Source organism: Chelonia mydas, chromosome 7 (assembly GCF_015237465.2).
Source record: "Chelonia mydas isolate rCheMyd1 chromosome 7, rCheMyd1.pri.v2, whole genome shotgun sequence".
NCBI lineage: Eukaryota > Metazoa > Chordata > Testudines > Cheloniidae > Chelonia > Chelonia mydas.
In genome coordinates, this window is record NC_057853.1 from 119753227 (window position 1) to 119779119 (window position 25893).

The window sequence follows — 25893 nt, forward strand, 5'->3', positions numbered from 1 at the left end:
ATACAGACTACAGTTCCCAGCATGCAGCGCTCATAAAGCGCACAGCGCCCAAGCTGCCCTGCGCTCCCTCTCCGCGCATGCGCCCCGCAGCCCGGGCTGTCGCTCCCTGGCTGGCGGCTGCGGCGAGTCCCCGCCATGGAGTCCTACGATGTGATCGCGAACCAGCCCGTGGTGATAGATAACGTGAGTCCGGGCCCGGACCCCTCAGGCCGGCACCAGGGAAGGGGGGGGCGGGAAAGACACGGCCAGCACGATCCCTTTGTCACCGGGGTCCCGCCCTGCCGCTCCCCTTCCCCGGGCGAGTCCCCTCAGCCCCGCCCCGTCCTGATTTCGGGCCCTCCCAGACGCAGTGACGGGTCAACCGAACTCAGTACACGCCCTCCTTCCCGGTTTTTCATTGGCTCCCGCGCCTGTCAATCACCGAGGACGGATCATCCGAACCTGCTGGTTCGACTGGTCTCACCTCCGCGGTGGTGCCCGGGCACGGGAGTGTTTTGATGGCCTGATTGGCTCTCTCGGCTGTCACTCGCATGGGATGCCCTGTCCCTTTGCTAAACCTGACGAGCCCCGCCCCTGAGGAATGTACCTGCAGTGATTGGCTACCGTGGCTGTCTGTCATAGGTATAGGCTGGGGTCCCATCAGGTTCCATGGTCCATTGCCCTGCCAGGACATCTGTGGCTAGTCTGGGCAGGTTTGGGGTGAAGGCTCTGCCCTGACCAGGCACCCAGCATGCACAGCAGGAGGTGGAGCCTCTCAGACACAGCCCCCAGCATGCACTGCTCCATCTTGAGATCAGAGGGTATGCCCTCTTCCTGGGGATAACAGCTCCCAGAGTGCACTGCTCCATCCCCAGACCAGTGAGAAGTGCGGCTCATGGGGATGACCTGACTGTTCCCATAATACGCTGCACTGCCTTGAATTTAACAGTCGGGGCATGGCCTGCAGAGATGACGGGTTCTAGCACGTGGCCCTTCTCGTTGATTCAAGCCAGAACTTTAATTTCTGTGGGAGACACCTGGGTATTCTAGATGAGGTCGGCTACATGCCTTAGTGAAGTACTTCAGAGCCCCATGCAGACAGCAATTTCATTAGCTCTGATCCGCGGGGCCTCCCAACAACAAGGACTATTCAGTAAAGGTTGAGAGGAGGAGGGGGATGGTTTAGAGGCAACCTGATTTGTTACAATGGGTCACGCACTCGGTCTCCTCCCTTCAGCCCCTTGATGCCAATATTCCAAACAAATTTTACTGTTCACTTGTCAAATGAGGGGATCCTGCCTGGGCTTTCATTGTTCTCCATCACCTTTAACAAAAGGATTCAGGAATAATAAATGGGCTTGCTTGCCTTGCAGCTTTGAACACACTCCCTGTTTTCTTGTACCTTGCAACTTTAGCCCTTTTAGGATCACACTTGGACATCCTAGCATATCTGCCCTTATATTGGGTGATTCCTAATTCCCTCTTACTGCATTTTCACTGTCCATCCCAATTGCCACCTGGAAATCCACCCATGTCTTGAACTCGTTCATACCAATGTGCCTTTCCCAGTAACTAATTCCAAATATATTTCAGTGTTGTGACTTGTATGTGTCCGAATGGAAGGCATGACTCTTGTTTCACTCTTAGGGAGACATCTCAAATTTCCTGTGGCTCCTGCCATCGTTTGTATTGCTGGCTTTTACACCCACAGTTGATCCTTCTCTTTAGGATCGAGGAGAAATGCTGTCTAGAAGTTAGACCAAGGGTTTGACGTGGTAGGCCTGGCTTCTTTTCCTTGTAGAGAGATTTTCCTGAACTGGAATACCATATCTTAACACTTCAAACTTTGAAACCTGATCCAGACAGTTTGGTTCCCTTCTCCCTATTCTCCCACTAACTCTGGGTGACCTTGGGCAGGCTGCTTAACCTCTCGGTGCTTTAGTTTTTTTATCAGTAAAATGGGAATAGTGGTGCTTACCCACCTTGGCAAAAGGCTTGTGATCTCCTAGGATGAAAACCATGGGAGAAATGCAAAGGAAATGTTATTAGAACTTAGCGCTAATAATCTGCAGACACTGCTTGGGGTCGAGCAAGGTATAAAGAGGCATATTAGCATATCTGGTTTCACTTTGTCCCTGACTAGTTAAATTGAGATTTTTCCCGGTATATGTGAGAGAAATAATTGAGCAATTTATGTTGTGAGATCAGCATTTTTCACTGGCAAGGCTCCCATATCAGGATCTTACAGTGACATTGCAATTTTGGAGCTGTCTGTGAGTGATAGAGGAAAGTGCTAGGAGAGAGAAAGTGGAAACAGTGCAGACAATATACTACTGTTCTGCACTTCTTTGTAGTGCCTTTCATCAGAGAGTCTCAAAGGGCTTTACAAAGTTGGGTATTATCCCTGTTTTAGGCATGTAAAATGAGGCAGTGAGACTCAAGAACGGATCCAGAGAGTCCGGATTCCAGTCCTGCTGTTACCACTAGTAATAGCTACTCTTACCTATTCTTGTTGTTTATTGCCAGCTGAAAACTCATGTTTACAGCACCGGGCTTCTGTTGTACAAAGCTGGAGGTTGGGGTTGCTGCACAATACTGGCTTAACACCCCTCCTTTTCCCATAAGTAATTTGTAAATTACTTGAATCCCCATTCTGCGATGAGTGCCATGTGGGCAGATTGCTGCACCCCCATGGAGCCTCACCAAAATCCGTGGATGGGTGGCCTTGGTGAACATAAATGAAACCAGTCGAGGTGAAGGGCCAGATTCAGCACTGGCCTCGGCAAGGGCAACTCCACTGACCTCTGTGTAGTCGTCCCTACTTGCATGAGGCCTGACCTGAGAGAGGAGAATCAAGTGTGTCTTTGTAATCTGAATGTTGTTGTTTTCCACAGCTGATACCGCACTACTGGATATTGTTTCTTTGACTGAATTTCTTTTTTATGCTCTTGATGTTAGCAAAAGAATATCTACCCAAATGGAAGTGAAAGTGATGGAATGTGTTATTTCCATAGAGAGTGAGAACAGAGCAGATTTCATCTGTCGGTGAATTCCATGTTTATTTGGATTGTAAACCCATTCAGGGTTAGTGAATTAGTTTTGTAGTCCACTACAAAGCTGATGAAAGGGGTGTGCTTGTGCTCCCGAAGTTTAGGTATTGTAAACAAAATATATTTTCACTGACTTTAAAACAATCTTTAGGGTTTTTTTTCCCATATGTAAAATGCAAAACCAATCAGGATAACTGATAAAGAAAGCTTGATAGATCTTTTTAAATCTGTTTTAATACATTTTAATGTGCTTTTGGTGTGCAGTGTTGTTGTAGCCGGGGGGGAGGTCATATGTTTTTGCTGTACTTAAAATTGCTTCCACCACATTCCTTGAAATGAACTTCATTCCAGGGCAACATAACTTCCCAAAATATTTATTTTAAAATAAATGATAAATGATGCATCCGATGAAGTGAGCTGTAGCTCATGAAAGCTTATGCTCAAATAAATTGGTTAGTCTCTAAGGTGCCACAAGTCCTCCTTTTCTTTTTGCGAATACAGACTAATACGGCTGTTACTCTGAAACCTATTTTAAAACCATGATTCTTGACCTGGCAATGTCCCTTTAACCACTTAAATTCTTTTCTGTGTGGATCTGTTGGGACAGTGAGCAAAGATTAAATCGATCCACCTACCTAGTGCACACAAGTGTACCTTTGTTTAGAAAGATTAAAGCGTTTTACAGGGAAACTAAATAGACTGGAAAGCATTGTCAACTCTCATAATAGAGAGGTGGCTAACAATTGCGATTGGATTAGTGCCTGGTATTACTGCATTTGGGCCAAGTCCTGCAGGCTCGTGTGTTCCACTGAAGTCCAATTTATGTTTTTGAGGGACAAATAATCTCAACTGATTTTGAACTTTAATAAGTAAGTTAAAAATGCATCCCTTGCTGGGAACCTCTCAGTATTAAATAGGAGCATCTTTGTTCTCCTGCAGCTGCTTCCCTGGAGCCAGGCATGCTGGCAGTATATTGAATTATTATCTAGACTCAAATATTAAATAAGAACTGTCTTTGGAGGAGGTTGCCTTACTGTATTTATTTATTCTGCTCTTTGCTACGGTGAATATCAAAGAATGAAATTGTGTATTGCCAAGCATATATTAAAGCTATTGCCTAGGAAACTCAAGACTGTGTTTTGTAGACTAGAATAATGGCTTTGCTCTAAAACGGGTGGTCAGAAAAGAGTCCACGTCAAGCTGACCCCATCTCTTATTTCACAGATCATTTCCGTCTGTGAATAGGTTAGTGCAGCCATCCGAGAAAGTTATGGGCCACCAAGCAGGAGTCTACTCTGGGTCACACAGAACGTCTTAACTGTGCTCTGATGACAGGATGGGGATGACTCACAGTGCTCCAGCATGGGTCGGGGGGTAGGGCACTGGCCTGGGAGGCAAGACCTGAGTATTAATCCTAGTCTGCCACTGATTGGCTGAGTGTATTGGGGCGAATCAGTTTGTCGGCCTTCCTGTCTGTAACGTGACGACAGAGATACTAACCCGCCTTTTGGGGGTGCTGTGAGATCTGTGGGTGAAGAGCACCATTGGTTGTCTGGGATCCTGTGTGGCAGGTAGAACAATCCTCTTGACCTGTAAACCAAGAAACCATGCTGTGGAGTCACTGAAGGTGAATAGAGAACCCCATTATTAGAATCGATTGGCTTCAGCATGCATCACATGCCTCACTCCACTCTCATCTTTTAATTGCATGCCTTTCCACGAAGGCGCTCGTTTTCAGTGTCCTGAGTGAGTAAACCTTGATTATCTCCAGAGAGAGCATGTGAGAGTCTGTTGTTTATACTAAAAACCGGGGAGTTTCCCTGAGATCACTCTTTGTTTCAAGATGGCGCTCCTATAGAAAGGGAAAGAGGAAGCGGAGGAGGGGAGAGGATCTGCAGTGATTGTGGTAGGCAGCCACATTCCCAGGATGTATCCTGAAAATATCCATGAGGATTTGCTGTTTGGTCTGAGAGATTTCTGCAGCTCCAGGAGGTCAGCTGCCCAGCCCAATTGTTACCAAAGATTCAAAGTGCTCAATTTTTAACTACTCTACATGCTGCTCCTGTGGGGTTTTGCTGCTTTGAATAGTGCCTTCCTGCCTCTCTCTCTCTCTCTCTCTCTCAAAAAAAAATCTCCCGTCCTTGTTGTATCCAGCCTCTTCTCACTGGCTTCCTCTTGAATCCGATCCAAGCTCCTTATTGCATCCAAAGCCCTGTGCAATTTAGCTCCCATATTGCTCTCTGCTCTTGTTTCCTTTTGCTCCCTACTTGTCCCCGTAGCTCTGCCGAGGCTGCGCACCTATTATTGTTGGCCCCAGTCATGGCCCAGGACCCCACTGTGCTAAATGCTGTATAGCCACAGAACTAAAAGTCTGTCCCTGCCCCAAAGGGCACACCCCCTTAGCTTCTTCTCCCAGCCTCAACTCCAGTCTGTTTTCCATGTGGTTCTCCCCTTAATACTCCTCCCTGGCTCAGTCAGCCACGCCTCCATCCTTTTCTAAAGACCCGTGCCTGAAGATGGGATCTGGAGGAAGGCCTGTGAACCCTCCTCCTGCCCTTCTAAGACACGAAACTGGCATGGTTTTGCTAAACTCTGCCATTGAATTATTTGCTTTGTGTTGCCCTCTCCGCCACCTGTATATTGGTCAGATTAGACCGGCAGCCTGTTGGAGTGGAGGCCTCTTTTTCTGTGTCTGTTGAGCCCACAGCATACTTCTGATGCTAAACAGGTGACAATGTTCGGGTCTAAAATAATCTGCTGTATGAAGCAGACTCCACGTTGTGGGACTGCTGTGTGCACCCGTGTGATGGCTGAGAGGAGCTGATACTTTTTGAGGATGTTACTCAGCCTTCACACTCCAGGCCTGCACAGCAAGGTGTTGTCAGTGGAGGGTGGAAAATACTCCCACCTGAGCACACTGCAAAGCACATCTTCTTGAGGAAGAGCTTGTCTGGTTTTCGATCGTCCGTGCGGGGGGCTTTCTTCGTGCGGGGGGCTTTCTTCATGCGGGGTCGAAGTGGGGGCTGTTCGTGCTCCATTTAACATGCTACTTGTTTTTAAATTGTTGTGAGCACAAGTGCCATGTGACTGACATGCAGAATTATTCAATATTATTTATTTGTTTTTCACACACTTCTCTGTTCCTCCCACAGGGCTCGGGTGTGATCAAAGCAGGTTTTGCAGGTGACCAGATACCGAAGTACTGTTTTCCAAACTAGTAAGTACCCTAGTAACTCTGGTGGGGTTTTTTAGTTGCTCTGAATATCCCAGACCCTTTGCAGTCTACATAGAAGGGAGGAATGGTCTTGTTGTTTAAGCAGGTTTTGGGGATCTGAAGAAGTAGGTTTTATCTCTGGCTCTGTCACTGGGATAATACTCACCTTCCAGAGGTGTCCTGGAGCGGAGTTCAGTAATGTTAAATGCTCTGAGATCGCCTGAAGTTGCTAAAAAACGTGCAAAGGATAATTATGTATCGCTTTAGTCAAGTCCCGTGGGCTTCCGGTCACTGGTTGTAGAACTATAGAGAGACCAAAGGTGGAATTAATTTAACCCCAGTACAATGGTCACCCTGCTCTTAGACAACTGAGGTACTCTGGAAAACTGAGAAAACAAAAGCAGGATGGGTAAAAAAAATACCTTTTACATATTTATTCTGAGTCCAGTTCTATCATCTTTACTCCTGTAAAATGGCCGTGGATGTCAATGGGAGCTTTAGCTGAGAAAGGACTCCAGGATCCGGATGCCTGGGCACCACTGACAGCTGTCAGCTCACCAGACTCACTCTTTCCCAGGGGTGCACGTGTGCTCACCCAGGTGAAGGAGTCCCTCGCACCATTGCTAGCAATAGCTTCTCAGGGAACAGAGAAGCACTGACTAGTTAATGCTCAGGTATGTATACTGTCTTGCGTGAGACTCACTAATACTTGTAACCTCCGTTGTAGTGTGGGCAGACCAAAGCACGTTCGTGTCATGGCTGGTGCTTTAGAAGGGGACATTTTCATTGGGCCAAAAGCAGAGGTAAGAGTGCCTGTTTATCAGGGATCCCCATGTGTCTGGGTGTCGGCTCCGTGGGGATGTCATAGTTCCCAGCTGAGAAGAGTTGCAGTACTAGTGGAGGGCAATGTTACCACTGAAAGTGGAAGAGCTGCGAAGGGGAGTAGCCTAGACTTTCCAGTCCAGGGTGCTGCCTGCAGCAAGCTGATGTTCGTGCCCTTCCCCTGGGTGGTAGTGTTAGTTGTTTCAGCTAAACACGTTTTATATTAGCTCAGAAACTGCCGACTCTTTCTCTGCTGTCCCTGTTCTCTGCGCCTGTAGAAGGGTAGTGTTTCTTTTAGACAACATCCCTGTCAAAAGGGACATAAAACTAATGTCCTGATCAGATATGATTGTTATGGAGTCCATAGCCCTTTCCTAGAGTGGGATTTCCACCCCCCAGTGTCCTGGCTTGATTCCAATTGGACAATTACATCCTCCCTCCCTAATCTCCCCTGCAGTTTTGAATTGGATACAACATACATTGACTGCTGTGTGGTGGTGCTGTGGGGTGTTAAACAACTGCCGTTCTTCTCCCCAGAGGTGGCTGCATTTTAGTGGGGCGAGATGGGATTCTGTAACAGGTTCCTATCTCTCTGTCACTGGGTATAGTTGTGCCTCAGTTTCCGCTCCAGATCTGTGTTTCAGCCTCCCCCTCTGAGCTGCAGTCTCTCTCTTGTTGTAGGCCGGTTGATTTTTTTTTTATAAGTTCTTTGACCCTCTGGCCACAGCAAGAGAGTCTTCCTTGGGCTGAACGCTTCCATCCTTCACACATCCAACTTCACCCCCTGTTGATGCAGGGCTGATCAGTGCCAATAGCCGTCCTTTCCTCCAGCAACTGGCCCTGTTGATGCACAGAGTGGAGGTGAATTTCATTCTACCCTGCCTGGACACCCCTGTTGCAGGCCCCAGAAACAGGAAGCTAGTTCATAGTCTCCTCCATCACTCACTTCACTCTTCTCTGGGTCCTCCTATTTCTGGCCTTTCTCTAGCCAGCTCACAGTTCCTTCTTGCGCTGCATCCCCATCTCTCATGGTCGAGAGCCTTAAATACCAGATCTTGCTTTGCTTCTGGTTTCCATAACCTGAGCAAGAAGATTGCCATATATAGTCCTGTCTTGCCCAGCACATGGTCCCATGAATCCCTCCAGACTACAGCCCCCTTAACAATCCTATCTGTGGCTGAACTTGGCCTATAGACTCTCCTAAAAGGTCAGTGCACACCCCCATTAGAGCTTCCCGTCATGCATAAACTAGAGAAGCCAACGTACCAGTTATGGATATTTGTATATCAGTTTATGAAGACTGTAGGGATGGAAGGTGCTGTATAAATACAGGATCTGAATGTGCTGTCAGTATAAAAAGACCTTATTTATAACCTGGGAATACTGTGCAAAAGGAGTTTGTCGTTAATTGACAGTCCTGGCCTTTTAAAATTCCTCCTATCCTTTTTAATTAAATACAAACATTCAGTGTTTTTCCTTGGAACTTACAGCAAGCAGATGCATCTGTAAGAGGAGCAGTGTCACTAGAAATGGGCAGTGAGGAATATGTTTGGAAATCTCGCTGAAAGGCATGTTATGTTGTCTTTTCTATGTGGCTAGGAGCACAGAGGTCTGCTCTCGATCAGATATCCCATGGAACATGGCATAGTGAAGGACTGGAATGACATGGAGCGCATCTGGCAGTATGTGTATTCGAAAGACCAGCTGCAGACTTTCTCAGAAGAGGTGAGATTCCACACAGGCCCAGGGCTTTGTTGCTAAGTGTGTCAGCTATGAGGTAGATCTGGCACCTTTCCTTTGCTTTTCCCTGCAGAAGCTCTGAATGTACCTGTTCATTAATCAAAATTATTGCTTCACATTAGACCTCAGCCAAGAAGTATGCAAGCAGAATGACCTTGTGGCTAATCTGATACTGTAGCTTTACTGATGATCCAGCATTCAGGCCCCGCACTCACATTCTCCCCAATGCAGTATTCCATTATTTCTGAGCTAGGCCGGGTGCTCCTAATCGTTCCTGTTCTGCTTTATCCGCTCACCAAATGTTTACTAATGAGATTGTTTGAAAGGAAGGAGGAGTAAACCCTGTGCACTCAACCTGGAGAGAGAGAGAAATAAAATAGGGCAGCCTCTGCGAGATGTCCTGCGAAATGGCTCTGGAAGTGGCTTAGAAGCGTTTCTGCAGCATGGTGATGAACTGAAGCCTGCAGCCCCTAGTCAGGGCCTGTGTTTTAAAGGCAGCCCTGCTGGAAACTTAATGATGTGACTTCTGAGTGGACAGATGGGAAAAGATCCATTTGGTCACAGCAAGATAGTCCCCTATAGTCTGTTCCCCAGGGCTCTGTCTAACTTAGCTTGAAATGGCCCAAGTCCTGAGGATTCTCCAGCCCTTCCAGTGGGAGATTATTCCACAGCCTCTGAGATCTCACTGGTTGGCAGTGTTCCCTCATTCCTTAACTTCATCCCACGTTGCTATTTATATCCCTGCGGTGCCTAAAGTGTATGAATAAACAGAGTTATTCTGGAACACGTTTCCAATCACGCCCCCCACCCCCAATCCTTATGGACACTCGCAGCCTGCGGGGGAGACAGAACCCCACTCCTACCTCTAGCTGGGATAGAGCGTTCCCAGCTGCAGTGGTTCAGAGCCCTCTGCTGAGTTGTGTTTGTCTCTATTAAACCAGCATCCTGTGCTCCTGACGGAGGCTCCCCTGAACCCACGTAAGAACCGAGAGCGAGCTGCTGAGGTTTTCTTTGAGACCTTCAACGTGCCAGCACTTTTTATCTCCATGCAAGCGGTGCTCAGCCTGTAAGTTTCTTCCCCTTTCTCTGCACAGCCTGAGCAGAAGGGCAGAAATAAGACTCAAGTGAGGTTGTCCTGAAAGCCAGCCGTTCCTTTGGAGGATGACTATTTAAATGGGGACTGTTTTGCCCTTCCCAAAACCACCGGGGCGTTTGGGTCAAGCTCTGATGTTTGCAGCTTTGTCCCATGTGTAATTCTGATGTTCACCTCCTGTAAGGACGGAGAAATACACCAGCTAGTAGGCTCTTTTCTTAAAAAATCTCTCCAGTCATTGCTAGTGTAACAAGGTCCACCACACTCAAATCCCTGTAAAAGCCACAGCCTGCAACTTTGCACCCTAGATCAGCAGTGGGGCTTGGACCTGGGCATCGTAAAGCAGAAGCCAGTACTGCCTGAGCTAGAAGACCCAGCTCTGTTAACCAGGGCTGCAGCAGGGTCAACCTCAGTTTGGTCCAGCCATGGCTAGCGGGGGCAGAACGCCACGCTGAGCAGGTGTCAGAGTAGCCGCCGTGTTAGTCTGTATCCGCAAGAAGAACAGGAGGACTTGTGGCACCGTAGAGACTAACCAATTTATTTGAGCATAAGCTTTCGTGAGCTACAGCTCACTTCATCAGATGCATAGAATGGAACATATAGTAAGAAGATATATATATACATACAGAGAAGGTGGAAGTTGCCATACAAACTGTAAGAGGCTATTTAGTTAAGATGGGCTATTATCAGCAGGAGAGAAAAACTTTTGTAGTGCTAATCAAGAAGGCCCCTTTAGACAGTTGACAAGAAAGTGTGAGGATACTTAACATGGGGAAATAGACTGAATATGTGTAATGACCCAGCCACGCCCAGTAGGGGTCAGTTCAGCTCCACTTGTGGGAGTGCTGCTATAAACAAGGGCAAGGATTTCGTTGGCATTTGTAATTTTACCACCATGTCCTCTAGGTCTGCCTGCAGTAGTGGTTCGTGGTCTTTAAAATGCTGGTGGCTGCTGGTGCCTTGACTAAATTAGTGCCCCATGGTTGTTACCACTGGGAGAGGTAAACGGTTGGTGGCAATGGTGGAGAAAAGGCTAGTGTATCCAAAGCAGTACCTCTCGCCCGCTGGCCTGGCATTGCAGCCATGTTGTGCCCGCTGTGGAAAGCTCCGGGCTCGTGCTGCGTACCAGCTGTACTCTCTAGGCAACGTGCGGTACCCGAGCTGGCCGACATAACGATTCCTGCCCCTTTGGCGGTGTTAGACTATGGCATTTTGGGAGATGGCGTGAGCAGGGAACTGTGTGTGACTGGCTGGCTAAAAGAGGGATTTGCAGAGTTCATCTGCAAGGACTTCTGTCTTGGTCTTTACCAAGCCATATTAAACCAACGGAGGCTTTATAAAATGGCTGTATTTTGTGCGCTGTCCAGTTTCAAATGGATCAGCTAGTGACCCTGGGATTAATCCTATTTCTTTTCAAATCCTTCCCTTTTTTATTAGTAACCCACTAGATTGTTAAATGCATTTTTTAACTCTAATATAGTATTCTTCATTCCGGTCATTTACTTTCTGCATTTTGCTTATGAAATTGGACTGATCAATTTTACTTTCTCACTTTACCAGCGTTTACATATATTGATTATAACTACTTATTTTGATCCATAGTGCATTTTGTAAAATGTTATTTAAAAACAATCACCCCAAATCCTGCATCAAGGCCAAAATTAAACAGAGTTCCTCAGAACTGAAAAAACTTTACTTAAAAAAAAAAAAAAAAAAGTAGAAATACCCATTTCAGAAGTAAGCTGAAGTATTCTGCAGTTACTTGATTCTCTCTCATTGCTTTATGATTTGTCTGTAGTGTAAACATGGCATCCCTTGGGCCAGGTACAAGTTCAAGTGACACTTACGAAATTTGCTGCCTGTCACTCAAATACGATCTTTCCCTCCTTTGTTGCAGGTACGCTACAGGGAGAACCACAGGGGTGGTGCTGGACTCCGGGGATGGCGTTACCCATGCGGTTCCTATTTACGAAGGGTTTGCCATGCCTCACTCCATTATGCGGATCGATATCGCTGGCCGCGATGTATCCCGCTTCCTTCGCCTCTATCTCCGGAAAGAAGGCTACGACTTCCACACGTCATCAGAGTTCGAGATCGTCAAAACCATCAAAGAGGTGCCCTGCTGTCTGTGATTGGTCTAGGGTGATTTCTGCAGTGATGAGCCAAGGAGTCTATGAAATGGGGTGCAGATCCTTAATGGCCAGCTCCTTGATGGCAGTCTTGGCAGCGGGGCCCCTAAAAACTGAATAGGCCATTGAGCCAGAACTCCCCTCTGGTTCCGACAGAGGCTCTCTTCATGTCGGGGCGGAGACACGGAGGCCGGTCAGCTTGGGGGACGCTCGCATTGCCAGTGTCTGTATTGTACCGGTTGTGCAGATAAATGCAGAACTCCAGTCCCAGGGCTGGCAGGGTGGCACCTTCCATTAGCACTAAAGTCAGCTTCTGAGGAAAAAGGACGCGTTAAATCCGTGCCGGATCTGAATGAGAAGTGTGAAATCTTCCATAGTCCACTATTCACAACGATAACATTTAAAATGCAGTGCCCAGATTAGAGACACTCTTCTTAGGAGCCCCGACTTAAACAGTATTTTGTGATCATTTGCGGCAAAGTCTCTCACAAATATGCACACTCCGGGAAGTAAACAAACCAGAGCCATCTTGGCTACTGTTGTGTTAGAAACACGGAGGAAGGCAGCTCATCTCTGCCAAAGAAGAGGACAAAACTGAGGTGGGGCAGGGGGGAGAGGAAGATGAATATTTTAACTACAAGAGTGGCTGATTCTTAGGAGTAGCTTTGCTTCTCTCTTTGGATCTCGCCCAGCAGTTTCGTACACACACAGGGTTCCCACTGATTGATTGCAATGGGGGCTTTGCCTCTCTAGGGGCTGAGCTACTGGAGTGACTAGCATAGAAATGCTCATAAATGCGTACAGGCATTCGGACTGCAGGATCAGTCCGGTAGTGATTAGAGCCCTTGAATTTCTGACTCTCCCTGCTGAGTAGTGACATCTGGTGGATAGCTGCCACACTGCCTAATCCCTTCGCATAATTGTGCTGTCCAGTTGGTTTAAGACTGATGATGCATGTGCCTGGTCACAGTCTCTGATCTCCTGCCAGCAAGAGAGTGAGAGAAGATAGAAAATGTGCTCGTGGCTTGGGAGTCAAATTCAAATGCTTCGATTGCTAAGTGAGTGGCACCCACACGTGGTCACTGCTGCAGCCGAGTGACTTCAGCCGAATGCACAAAGCTCTGGAGGTGTGAGGCTTGTAGGTGGTTGTTGTTTCTGTTTTGTGAGTGTTGATTACAAGAGAGGAAGGGCTGGCGTTTCCCTGGCTAGAGAGAAATATAGAAGATTCTCTTCAGCGCTTCAAAAGTGACTAGGAAACATCCTGTAGCTTCCATGTCTTGCAAGATGCCAGGCTTGATAGGATGGGGAAAAGTGAGAAACATGCGTGCTTCCAAATCGGTGGTATATTGCACCTTGGAAACACTTGTACAAATGGCCAGAGTCCTTGGTGTGCTTTGCCTCTTAGAAAATAAACAGCGAAACCGCCTGTATTGTAATCTCTGCTCTAGCTCTCGGGCTCACCGTCTCCCAGGAAAGTGTTGACTTTCTGAACCTTACCCTTCTGAAAGCTGAGCTCCGGAACAAAAATGGAGATGAGCCCAGACTTGTATGCTGAACCTCCTCACTAGCGAAGCTGGGGGAGTGGAGAGTTAGCACATACAAGAGCTTTAAATTTGCTTTCCCTCCCCACACTGCCCCCCCCCCAATATTTCCTGGTTCACCGAAGAGATGCCAGAATTCATCGTTCTCCAACAAATACCAAGGGTTGCAGTGAGATTTCTGCTATTGGTTTTCACCAGGGCAGCAGGCAGTGCTGCCAGCTCATGATTGTATCACAAGCTTTACTGTTTGATTTCCTTAAAGACCCAGGTTGTGGAGACAAGGAATAAATACGAGAATCTCTACTTAACTTTTTTTTTTTTTTTTTAAATGAAAGTTTGCAGCCCTCCTGGTTGTGGAGAAAACCTGAGTGTGACCTAAAGGCTTAAAACCAGGAGGAAAAATAAAAAAGAAACCCTAATTTATTATTTGTCATGTGATATTTAAACCAATAATGATTTTTTTTGGTGCCTGACATGATTTTTGAAGGACTGGGGTTGGCGGTACTGAGGTGCTGAGGATTTCAGAGAGAATTGTTTTTAAAAGGATTTTTAACTTGCTTCAGCCTGGTCAGCAAGGACAGTAGCAGTGGATTTCTGGGCTTAGCCCGTTAGTTTTTTATTCTTTGCATTTTGACTTTCACTCTGTTTCCTTCCTAACTAGCTTGTGGAGTTGCCTGGCAAGCATTTCCATCTCTCTGATACGTGTGTCCCAAAAAGGGACCAAGTCAAAATAGCAAAGCTTCTTGCAGAACGAAAAGGTCACAAAATTTCTATTTGAAAATATCTTAATGTTTTTGTTTCCCCATGAAGCCCTATAGGGGCTAAGCTGCCAGGAGTCTTCGGTGCACCATGGGAGATGTAGTGCAGCTAGAGAGTGGGGACCAGAATGAGGTGCCTCAGTGGCTCAGGGTAGACTAACAAACATTTCAGTTCAGATTGATCTGAAATATTTGTTTGTCCCAACAGAAGGTTCTGCTAAAAATTGCTCTCTTCCCAGAGGAAAATATTTGGTTAGGAGCCCTGCTCATCTGCCTGTGTTCCCTTTGCAGCGTGCCTGTTACCTGTCAATAAACCCACAGAAGGACGAGACGTTAGAAACCGAGAAAGCCCAGTACTACCTGCCAGATGGAAGCACTATTGAGGTGCGTAAGGACAAATATTAAGTTATTCTTCATAAGAAGCTCAGTGTTAGTAGAACGTCCTGGCCCTCTCACTGCAGGGGCCTGGGAGGTCTTGATAGAAATCTCTTGCTAAAATGTAGCTGCAGTGGGGACAGGATTTCTCTTGTAAATGGTTAGAATAGTTCCTTATCGATTTCTTTCTAAAGACCTACAGTGATTGAACCAATTCATAAATGGTTTCTGATAAATATAGCTTCCCCCTGAGGATCGCTGCACACCCGTAACTCATTGAAATCCCAGTGATCCAGAAACACGTGCTGTTCCTGACTAATGGCACACGGCTTGCTGTTAAATCAGTGACACGGAGACCTCAAGTGCAGGGGTCTGCGCTAGCAGGTTCTGATGCAGGATCAGGGACAGGGTGAATGGGTCTCAGCGTACTGCAAATCCTGCAGCAACCTGTAGATGGGGTTTATCTTCTCTAGCAGCACAGAAGGAAAACCTAAAGGTGAAACCTTCCGGATGAGGACAGGAGGAAGTATGGGTTTTTTTTCCCCTAGTGCACCAGACTTGGAATTAGGAGGTCTGGGTTCTGCTCCAAGCTCTGCTGCTCATTTACTCTGGGGCGAGGAGCAAGTTGCTTCCTCAGTTTCCCCTCTTCCCCTCCCCTATAAAGTGGGGGTAATAATTTACTTAGTACTTCAGTGGCATGTTGGAGCTTGCTTCATGTTCGTGAAATGTTTGGATCTGTGAAGCTACATGGGTTATTGGGTGTGAAAGGGAGCAGCCCATCAGCCTTGTGTTCGTCCTCAGGATGTTAATGATGTCACACAAGCATCTGGTAGGTCAGAGAGACTCTTTGTAACTCGCTGATGTTTCTGTCATTGAAGGGTTAAGCGGCTCTGTGATACGGGCATAGGCCACGCTCCTGCTTGTGCCGCCCTGGAAGCTAACCTGGTCCCTCGTGTCGTTTGCAGATCGGCCCTGCCCGTTTCCGAGCCCCCGAGTTACTGTTCCGGCCTGACCTGATTGGAGAAGAGTGCGAGGGGCTGCACGAGGTGTTGGTGTTCGCTGTTCAGAAATCGGACATGGACCTGAGGCGAACGCTCTTCTCCAACATTGTGCTCTCCGGGGGCTCCACGCTCTTCAAAGGTCTCTTTGCCTTCCGACGGGGCACGACGCCCTGAGCCAGGGCTCCTGACCCAGCCGAATTGCCCCGGACACCACTGGGGGTGGGGGATGAGGTCATGGAATCCTAGGAAAGCCCCATTAGCTCCTCCAGCTGCTCTCAAAGGGCCAGGGCAGGAGTGAGGCTTTATCCAGCTTAGCAATGGAGACGCCAACACTCCCCTGGGAAGACGACGCCACAGCCTGAGACTTTATTCCTTTCTCCAAAACTTCTGCCGACATCCAGTCTCCTCCCGTTACTCCTCGTCATCCCCCTACATAATCCCTCCCCTGCTTGGAATTGCCTCTCAAGCTTCTGTAGACTGAAGGGGAGACTTTTGGCATCCGGCTCGCACACGTGTCGTTGATGCTCTCCCCTTGCTATCCTGTCCTTCCCCTTCTCCCATCGTCATTTTGCCTAAGAAAGCACTGAACAGCCAGGCTCTTTCTGCTCTTCCATTGCACCGTTTTAGGGCATTTTCTTTATTAAATCCCTAGAAAGCTGGTGCATGTCCTGAAGTTCCCTTAGGTCTCTGCTTTGGTGGCAGGGCTGTTGAAATCCCCCCAGGCATGAACTGAGCGTGTGCAATGATTGTAGCCACATCCACGACTGGATGTCCCTGCCCACCTTAGAATGGGGGCGATAAGAGAAGGATGTAGAGGGAGAGATTGTTCTTAAAGCCAAGGTGTGTGTTACACTCTGAGATGATGCCAGTGGAACAACTAGCTCCTAGTTGTAATAGAGTTCTTGGGATTTCTGACACTCCAGCAGGAGTCAAGGTACAAACACTACTGATATAGATGAGTCTCTCCTGGGCCCTCCTGATCTGTGCTTTCCAGGGGTCACCCACAACCACTTCCTCAGTGCAAGCCTCCCTGAAAGTCCCTCAGAAGCAGAGTCTGTGTTATAAAGGCCACAGACTTCTTCCACTTCCCAGCATGCTTTGCAATGAAATGAGTGACAGCCAGGCTCGCCTTTCTCCCACTCTCTGCTCTGAGGGAATCAGACACGCTCATGGGGCTTACTCCTTCCACTTTGTGGCAGGGCTGCTCTGCACCATGTCATGAGTCCATGCCTCTGGTAAGAGGATGAAACTCTCCAGGACCTGCTTCCTGGTCCTCCACCCCCATCTGGTAGCACTGGAGGGACAGGAATTGAGGGGGGAAGGGTGCGCCTACGCAACCTTTTCTGAGCTTTGTGGTTGGGAGACTCAACCAGATAGAAACAGGAGGTCAAGCCTACCTAACTCTTCTGAGACTTCTCCTTTCTCCCCAGGGACAGCTTGTCTTCTCACTTGCCCAGATAAAGCCATTCCACCAATCCCGGCCAGGAACGGTGACCTTTGGAGGGAGTAGGTTGGCTAGGAGGGTGAATCCAGTTATTACTAGCACTAATCTTGGTTTGTGCATAGGGACCAACCAAGGTCAGGGCCCAGTGTACTAGATGCTGTAAAAATACAGAGTGGGACCGCTCTAAATTATACAAAGCCCCTACATCCGTCGTATCAGGATCTTCTTTCCGGTTATGCTCTGTGGGCTCCCCAAGCCTGCCAAGGACTCTGGGAAGGAACTTTATAGGCTTGGGCTCAAGGGCCGTTCCCCGCAGTATTTTGTGCAGAGCATTGCTGCATCTGCAATAACTGGTTGGGGGCCATGATCAGAGGCCCAGACTAAAGGCAAGTTTCCTTTTCTGTGCAGGCTTTGGAGACAGGCTCTTGAGTGAAGTGAAGAAACTAGCACCCAAGGACGTCAAAATAAGGGTAGGGGCGCTCTCCTCTCGAGGCTTCCTGGCCTGCTTTTCCCCTGCCATGCACCGGCGAGGTTCAGCAGCCTTGAGTCCCTTGGAGACACCAGGCTGAGGTGTCCGCTGTCCTGCCCTTCAAACCAACTCCAGCTTTTCCGGAACAGCCCAGGCACCCTGGTGGTGGCTCCTCTTACAACTGGAACACATTTGGGCTGTGGAGAGGGGTGTCCTGCTGGCATGCAGCCCACCTCCAGCATCTCTGGCCATGGTCATCCGCTGGCAATGCAGCTTGATGGCAAAAGCAGTCCAATGCACGTGTCTGATGGGTGGGAGTGACTGTGGGGTGGGGGGGGGGTAACTGGGGAGCAGTTTGTATCCTGGGGACAATGTTAATCTGAGTTCCCTGCCTCTCCTTTCAGATATCTGCTCCTCAGGAGAGATTATATTCCACGTGGATCGGGTACGTACTGCAGAGCGACACCATAAAGCACTTTGGCCTCCGAGCCTGGCTTTAACTGTGTAGCTCCCACCTGGGCCCTGCCCGCACTACAGTTAGAGCCAGGGTAGCCCCGACCATATTGGGTCATGTTTGTTGTGAGCAGGGTTGTGGTCTTGTCCCTCATCCTGGGCATGGTCCGTTCATCATAAAGCCGCGCTGGACTCAGCACAGTCATAGGTGTAGCCTCTGCCAAGGAAACACTGCTAACCATGTTATCCTGTTGTGGTCTCCGCAATCCTCCCAGTCTCACCTCATCCTGCGCCATCCCAGTCAGTGGGAGCAGGCCCTTGGATGGTAGAGCCTGGGGCTGGATTCCCCTCTCATTGATACCAGTTACTTCAGTGGAGTTACTGCTGATTTAGACCAGTAAGTGAGAGGGGAATCGGGACCATAGGCTCCTATCTGACCGTGCCCATTTAAGGTGCTGTTGAAATAAGAAAACCCACTTTGCTGGCAACGCCTGTGTTTTGCGACTTGCTGGCTGTTGGTGCAGTTTCAGCTCCCCCATGGACAAAGCATGGATGATGGTGGCTGAAAGCTCAGCATAACCAGTGTGGGCCTGAAGCGAACGGGGATTCGGTTTGTAAGCTCTTTGGGGCAGGAACTCTCTCTCTGTGTCTGCACAGCGGTTAGCACCCTGGGGTTTTGGCCCCTGCCAGCAGCCTGGAGGTGCTGTCGCAGTCCAGATAACACACGGGGGAACAAGACCCACACTAGGAGCCATTGGCTTGTCCCGCTGTGCTAACCCACTCGCTTGTTCCCCCCAGGGGCTCTATTCTGGCCTCGTTGGACACTTTTAAGAAAATGTGGGTTTCAAAGAAGGAATACGAAGAAGATGGAGCCCGTGCCATCCACCGAAAAACCTTCTAGCCTGGGACCCGTCCGAAACTCGCTTTTCTGAGTCCGAGTGTCTGTGAGGAGCTGTGTGTGTGTGTGTGTGTGCGCGCGTGTGCAAACATGGCCCTGGAATGTCACGGAGCAAAGAGGAGGAGAAGGATTAGATCACTACTTTTTTTTTTTTTTTTTTTTTTAAACTGTAGGAGGAAAAATAACCAGGCCCCGTTTCTCCGGTATGACCCATTCCCCTTTGACCTTCACTCCTCTTGTGGCCACCTCTCACGCTTAGAAATGGAACAGCTGGACAGAAGGGATCTGACCACTGCAAGTCACCTAGTCAGGTTGTAGTCACGTAGCCTAAGACTCCAAACCCTGGCATGTCCTTACCCTACGGCACTCCACAGCACTGGCTGCTTAGCTCTTCGTGGGTGCTCAGCAGCGAGTGTCTCTCACGGGCCAGTTCTTTTTTATTTTTTTTATTTTTATTTTATTTTTTTTTATACAGAAAAAACACATTGGGAGCAGTTACAACCCCCTCCCCTTTTTTTTGGTTTTGTTTTTGGTGTGTCTGCGTGTGTGTGTGTGTATGTGTGTAAACTCTTAACCTGCTCCATGGGTATGGACCACAACTGCACAGCTGGAGCAACTGCTGATAGGACTTAGTTTGTATTGCATGGTGTAGGTCACAACCACCCCTCCTCCGCTCTGATTGTACTAGACGGTTATGATCTTAGTCTCTTGTTCACTGACGTTCCTTCTCCTTGTGAAGCAGGTGCCCAGGATGGGTACAAAGGCACTAGTGTGTTCGCTTTGAGAGGTTTACAGGGCTGTATCCTCTCTCTGTAAGAGAGGAAGCTGCATTTTCCCCCTTTCTCCCACAGCAGGGTCAAGGAACCATCCATTTTCAGCCAGACAAAACCTCTTCCATTTGATCCGTCCTTGGGCAAAAAAGCACATTGTAACTTTTGAATTATTTTATTTATTGAAATGTTTAATATCTACGTTACTAACAGAGCTGCTGTTTCCAGGGGCAGCGGCTGCCCCTCTGGGTGAGTCTGCTGCTCTCCTTCCAAGACCCTTCAACTGAATTTTCCATTGTTTAATGCTAACACTAATGTTTACAGCACACATGCCTAGCTTAGTAGCCAGCTAGTCAACCCCACAATGCTTCTTGGTTACTGCTAGAGAGTCAGCGTTCTCTGGGAACGCACCACGTGAGAGGACACTGAACCGGGTGGTACGTTGGCATCATCATCAGGTGCCTGAGCACCGGCTCTTCATGCCTCTGTAGCGTTACGCGCGGCTAACCCTTCCGGCATGACACCGCTACAGCGTATGGAAGGCCCCGTACCTGCTCTGGGTGGGTGTGTTCTGTTCTGAGGGAGCAGCTAGTGCTTTCTACTTCTCAGTGTTTTGTTTTTTAAATGAGGTTGCTGCTGAGAACCAAATATTTTGCCTGGTTTAGCCACTTAAGTATTAGAGGAGAATTCAAGGGAGTTGTGGAGTCAGGGTAGTAGCCTTATCTCTACATAGAGCCAAGTTTGGGTCTTTGAAAAGAACAAGCTTGGGGTAGGAGGAGGGGAAGGTATTTTAAGTAGGAAAGAAGCATCGTGGAGAAACCCAGAGCTTTTCCTACCTCCTCACGGATTTGCACCTCTAGGGGCATGGAGGGGGAGAGGAGCCATCCAAAACTTTTTTTTTTTTTTTTTAAACCACCTGTTTTTATTTTAGATACTACATGGATAGTTGGAGATTCAATCCCTGGATTTAGAATATGCAGTTAGCTTTATTTCCACTGTAAAAGCCAGCTGCCTCCATCAGACATGCAACGATGCAAATGCAGACTTTGTGCTTATCATTAAAGGGAAAAAAGTGTTAACGCCTGCTCCTTTAGAAGACCGGCTGGATAGTGCGTTTTGTTTTTCAAGTAACATGCCTGTGGTAAATCCCTGCTTTGTGTCTTGAAACGGAAGCTGTAAACACCAGTAATTCCCACACGTGCTGTTGCATCCTTTGCTTCACAAGCTACCCTTCGCCTCTTAACACCATGCTGCAGGGGTGGTACTGACAGGCTCCAGGACAACTTCTGGCTGGTAGGGCCTGTGCAGAACAGAATCTGGTCGCCCCAGCTCTGCAATGGAGCGACACTGTGTGCTGGGAGGGATAGAATTTTCTTCTTAGCCTGCCGAGGAATAAATTCCAGGAGGAGGCTGCTCCCGGCTCAATCCCGGTGCCTCTCCCACTGCTTTTGTCAGGGCAGTGTCTGTTTATGCTAGCAAGAACGTGAGTGGGAGTCAGTCTCACCTTCCACCCCTACTAAGAAGAGCGAGGCTGGCAGTACCATGCTGTTGAAAGCTGCTGCAATCTCACCCAGTTGTATTTGTGTATTCAAGTGTCTTAAAATCCAGTTGGGGCAAAACATGAGCAGATTTGACACCCCTTTAGGAACAAAGAAGAGAGAGAGGGAGGGGTGCAAGATAGGACCTTTCCGTGGCAGTAGCTCCTGCTACACCAATTTCATTTGTTATACTGCACCAAAAACAGTGCGGTCTCCATCCAGAGTGGGGCTAGTGCCATTCGTATAGCGGGGCAGATGCCACCTTTTTAAAATGCACAGAGGCCCAATATGCCTGAGCCAGACCTTAATGCAGCTGGGGTGTTGAATAAGGTAAGATCAGGGCCCTCCTATCTCAACGCTGGTGTAAATTGATAAAGCCTTACTAGGCAGCCTGACACTGCCTCATTAACACCATTGAGCATTTTGGAGGGAGACTTTGGTGACATTAAGGGCTAGTCTACCCAGGCAAGGCTAAAGCGTTGCTGTGGCAGCATTTTAACGTGCCTTGCGTAGTCGCCGCAGAGCGCTGGGAGAGGCCCTAAGACCCACCTCCACGAGAGGTGTTGCTCCCAGCGCTGGGGCACGGTCTACCCTGGTGCTTTCCAGCAACGCAACTTGCTGCGCTCGGGGGGTGCTTTTTCCCCAGCAGAAAGTCACAGCGCTGTTAATGGCCGGTGTAGACAAGCCCTAGAGGCTGGCAGCAGTCAGAGAATTTTCTATGGAAAGTCTCCCTCGAGGTCAGGCGCTTTAGGAGAAGCGGGGGGACAGTGGGCAGTAGCCTATAGAATGTTGTCAGCAGCAGCCATGTAGGCTGCAGCTACGCTGTAGTTTGTTATAAAAGCACCGAAGCCTAAAGCAGACAGCACGAGAGAGAGAGCTCTGCAAGGAGGGCCCATTCTCCTAGGCCAGCTGATAAAGTCCATCCCCTGCACCAAGGTAAAAGTGACCTAGGATAGAATTGCAGTGCCCGCTATCGCCAAGTCTCTTTTCACAGCCTTGGAAGTCAGTTGCTTATTGATTCCCTTTCTGTATCCCCTCTGTGCACTCCACACTGTAGCCTGCCCGCACCAGGTAGATAAAAGTTTGTTCTTAATTCACCTCTGAGCTGTAACAGTCTCCTTCCCCTGCAAGTGTGGCTCACGAGCCTGCTGTGAGGCCAGCGGCTGTTGAAGGTCTGTGCACTCCCTAAATCTGATTTAACATCCTGATTTAGAGAGTTGCTTTGGAATAGGCCAAGGAGGTGGAGGAAGGTCCCCCGCAGCTGTAAGCAGCTAGTGCCACCCATGGAGCCCCCCCCTTGCCAATCTGCTGCCTCCCTAGAGAGCTAAACTTGAATTTAAAATCTTTGCTATATCATCAGACATGAGCCTAAGAAATTACTGTCTTTTCCAGACACACAAGGAAGAAATAGGCTTATATAATTCCCACAGGTCTTAGCTGCTCATGTTTTGATCACCGCTTCTAGAAAATGCTGCACATTTATGACAGCTTCAGTAGTTGGCAGTGCAGAGAAAAGGGAAATGAGAGGATTAGACACCAGGCTTTAATTTGCGTGCAGGCAAATTCTACGTGGCCCCCATCCATTTGTTTGCATGACTTGCAGCACATTCGCTTTCTAAAGTGGGAGCAGGTTCAGCCAGGCAGGCTGCACCCTGGCCTAGAACTAACCTACTAAAGCTGCAAAGCACCAGAAGGGACCTCTGGCCTCAGCCAAAGCTGCCAGATGTGGTTGTAGAAAGCAATGAGATGCAACAGTCCACTTCAGGATAGGGTAGTTTGGGAACATACTTCCATGCAGTGCCAGGTCTTCTGTAGTGCCAGCTTCCCACCTGGACAAGGCAGAGAGGCCAGCTACACTGTTGCATCGTCTGTTTGCAGTACACTACTCAAGGCTTAGCCACTGCAGCTGGTGTTGCAAAGGCTCCCCCATTTTCCCTCCCCTCCCCGCTACTGAACTCATTTCCCCTGCAAATAACTAGTGGGAAACTGGGCTGATGTTTAGCTTCCTACTTATCCCATTCCTTCTAAGAACAAAGTAATGGTGGTTTGAAGTAAAAGGCCATTGCTGAGGAATAGCTGCTGACACAAAGAGCCTGTTCCGCTGGAAAATAAGCTGTACTCGTATTCACATTGTTGGACAGCATCAGATAGGGGGTGATGCATGGAAGGGAATGACACTGTGTTAAGAACAGCATAGGACAGCTCACAAGTTTGCTGCCTCTTCTCTTGCCTGACCCCATATTCCTTATCCAGACTTGGAGCTAGCAGGAGCAGCAGCTCTGGGCAGGGTTCTGTTTGTAAGCCCCACTCACCAGCCAAAGGCGCTGTCTGCAATCTAGCATTCGTTCTATCAGCCTGACGCTGTTCCTCGCACACCTCTCCCAACCGTGGTGCCTGCTGGTACCCAACATACCTAAATAAAGCTGTTCATATACGAAAACCTGCATCTCTCTGTCTGCAGAGGGGGGCTGGATGGGCTCTTACACCAATTGCTCTGGAGACAATTTCTTCCCCTGAAACACTGGTGGTCATTTCAGAAGTTATTGTTGTGGGCTGTACACTTACACTCCACAGCATTCAAAGTGGGTAGAACAAAGGGACCAAACAGACAAGTTGAGGGGGAGGAGGGTGACTGAGACATTTTTTAAAAAAAAAATCTCCCTCGCCCCAGGCAGCTGGGTAATTTAGAAGAAGTGGGGCATGTAGGAGGAATCCAACTCCGGAGAAGGTAACAGCCTGGTGGAACAGTTCACAGCAGGCTACTCCACATGTAAGAATAGGCTGAAAGGACGGGGGCAGACTCCGGTCAGAGCCAACAAATGGGTCCGCAGTTGGAAATTTAAGACTTCATTTCACAGCATGATAGTTAGCAAGGATTATCAAACAACCTAAGGGACCCCTGCTGAAAGGAAAGAGGTGAGCTATGGTTTGAAAGTAATAAAGGTGAAGTCCCAGTAATCACAGCTGGAAGCCAGGCCAGAACAAGTACAAGACAGTGTTTTTACAAGGGACCTATAAACTGGACTTAGTTTCCACCTAGCACCTGCTCCTATTCTGTGGAGCAGAAGACTGCTGAAGACGAGCCCCCATGCGGCTGAAGGCCAATGGTTCTAGAACAGAACATACAGGAGCCAGACCAGAAATTACTTCAGAGGATCCCAGCACAGCTTCCCCAGCCCTTGCTTTGCATTTTCATTTCCTGTTTTGTCTGAAGCATCAATGGTGAGGTAGTAGCAGGTGGAGCATGCACTGAAAGTGCCAGCCCTGAACTGTATTTAATTCAGTCAGCTTCCTGCCTTGGAGCTGCGTGTGAATCATGATCCTGGGCTGCTCCTCAGTCACCTGTGGCTAGTTTTATCTCCGCTTACTCATGCACTGACTTAATTAGAAATGGTCACTGCTCAGCTACAGCTGTTCCATAGGGGGCTGGCCCCCTTCCTACCCTGTCACAGGGTGGCTTTGAGAGGAAGGGAAAGCACTTCCTTTCTGTGTAGAGCATGGAAACAGCAGGGTGCCAAACAGAGGAAAGCTATAGCCAAGGGAGATTAGCCAGCTGAGGGTACAACAGCTGGGCTTAGGGGTTATCCTTTGCCACAGGGGGCCCCACTGGTGTTCACACCAGTTTTGCTCTAATAATTCAGCCGGTGCTACCCTGAAGGCGCTTGTATCCCAAGCTTTAAGATGGTGTCCGGGTCCCACAGCTTTCCCAGAGAATAGAGCGCTGCAGGAATGGAGTTGAAGGTGGCTGTGACTCGTTCGGTGCCAGCTGAAGACCAATGTCTGAGCTTTTCTTTGGGAGAACAGACCACTGAGGCGGCAAGGGAGGAAAGCCCAGGAGGAAGGGGAAGTGGTAAAATATCTGAGTAAGTCCTAGTCCTTACACGCACACCCCTCTCCCGCTCACACTGACAGTACTGTGGTCCCTCTCAGTGGGCAGAAGTACACCTGCTCAAACAATGGATTCAGCTACTTTCCACCCAGAGAAGAGAACTGGCCCAGGGGAGTGGCTGCTCCCTCACTTCCCAGGTGTACAGCAGAGCAGAAAAGTGACCAGGAGAGCTGACTGGGAGCAGAACCACACCGGGAGCACTGGCTCCGGCCACTAAGTGTTTATTGCTAGGAAGGGGAATCCGAGCAGATGGAAAAGCCATATTAACACTGATGGGGAAGGAGCAGGTAAAGCTTTTGTCAGCAGAACCTTACCTCAAAATGTGTTTGCGGGAAGGAGGATTGTGCACCGATGGGGCTGCGAGTTCACCTGCCCTCAGAGCCAACAGCCGAATGTAAAATGAGGGGAGCCAGACACCAGATTTGACACCATTGAATTCCCTCCCTTCCCCCATGGCCCTCCCCCCACATAAAATTGATAGCCATTGCAAAGAACGGAAGAACCACCACAGGGATGCAAAGCAAGATACTAGGGAAAGGGGAGTGTGAACCTCAAACAGATACACACCAAGGCAAACGTTTTCCATGCAGAGTGCACTATCAATAACATTCACGCACTCCGGTTTCTCTGGAGCTGAATGCCAATAACGGAACCCGCCGGAGAGGGAAAGCCTAGGTTCCCCTATTCCAGCAACAGGTTTTTCAGGCCAGAGAACCAAGCGGGATTTGCC

At 48.6% G+C, this 25893-nt stretch overlaps 2 protein-coding genes across 3 annotated transcripts in view; one reads left to right on the forward strand and one right to left on the reverse strand.

Moving 5' to 3' along the window:
• Positions 1-23714, forward strand: ACTR1A (actin related protein 1A). 2 transcript variants are annotated; one of them, XM_007066897.4, is made up of 11 exons: positions 1-183; positions 6182-6246; positions 6971-7046; positions 8665-8790; positions 9747-9871; positions 11796-12012; positions 14618-14710; positions 15667-15841; positions 17555-17616; positions 18020-18060; positions 18867-23714. In XM_007066897.4, exons 1-11 carry the CDS (start codon positions 136-138, stop codon positions 18967-18969), a joined length of 1131 nt encoding a protein of 376 aa, XP_007066959.1. In that variant the 5' UTR covers positions 1-135; the 3' UTR covers positions 18970-23714. The 2 variants fall into 2 exon arrangements, with proteins under 2 accessions (XP_007066959.1, XP_037761841.1); XM_037905913.2 differs by lacking the exon at positions 1-183 and adding an exon at positions 1736-1754.
• Positions 16983-25893, reverse strand: part of MFSD13A (major facilitator superfamily domain containing 13A) — a 34821-nt gene continuing 25910 nt past the window's right edge. Inside the window, exon 10 of the transcript XR_006292415.1 lies at positions 16983-16996. The gene's annotated coding sequence lies outside the window, so the exon portion shown is untranslated. The remainder of the gene's footprint in view (positions 16997-25893) is intronic.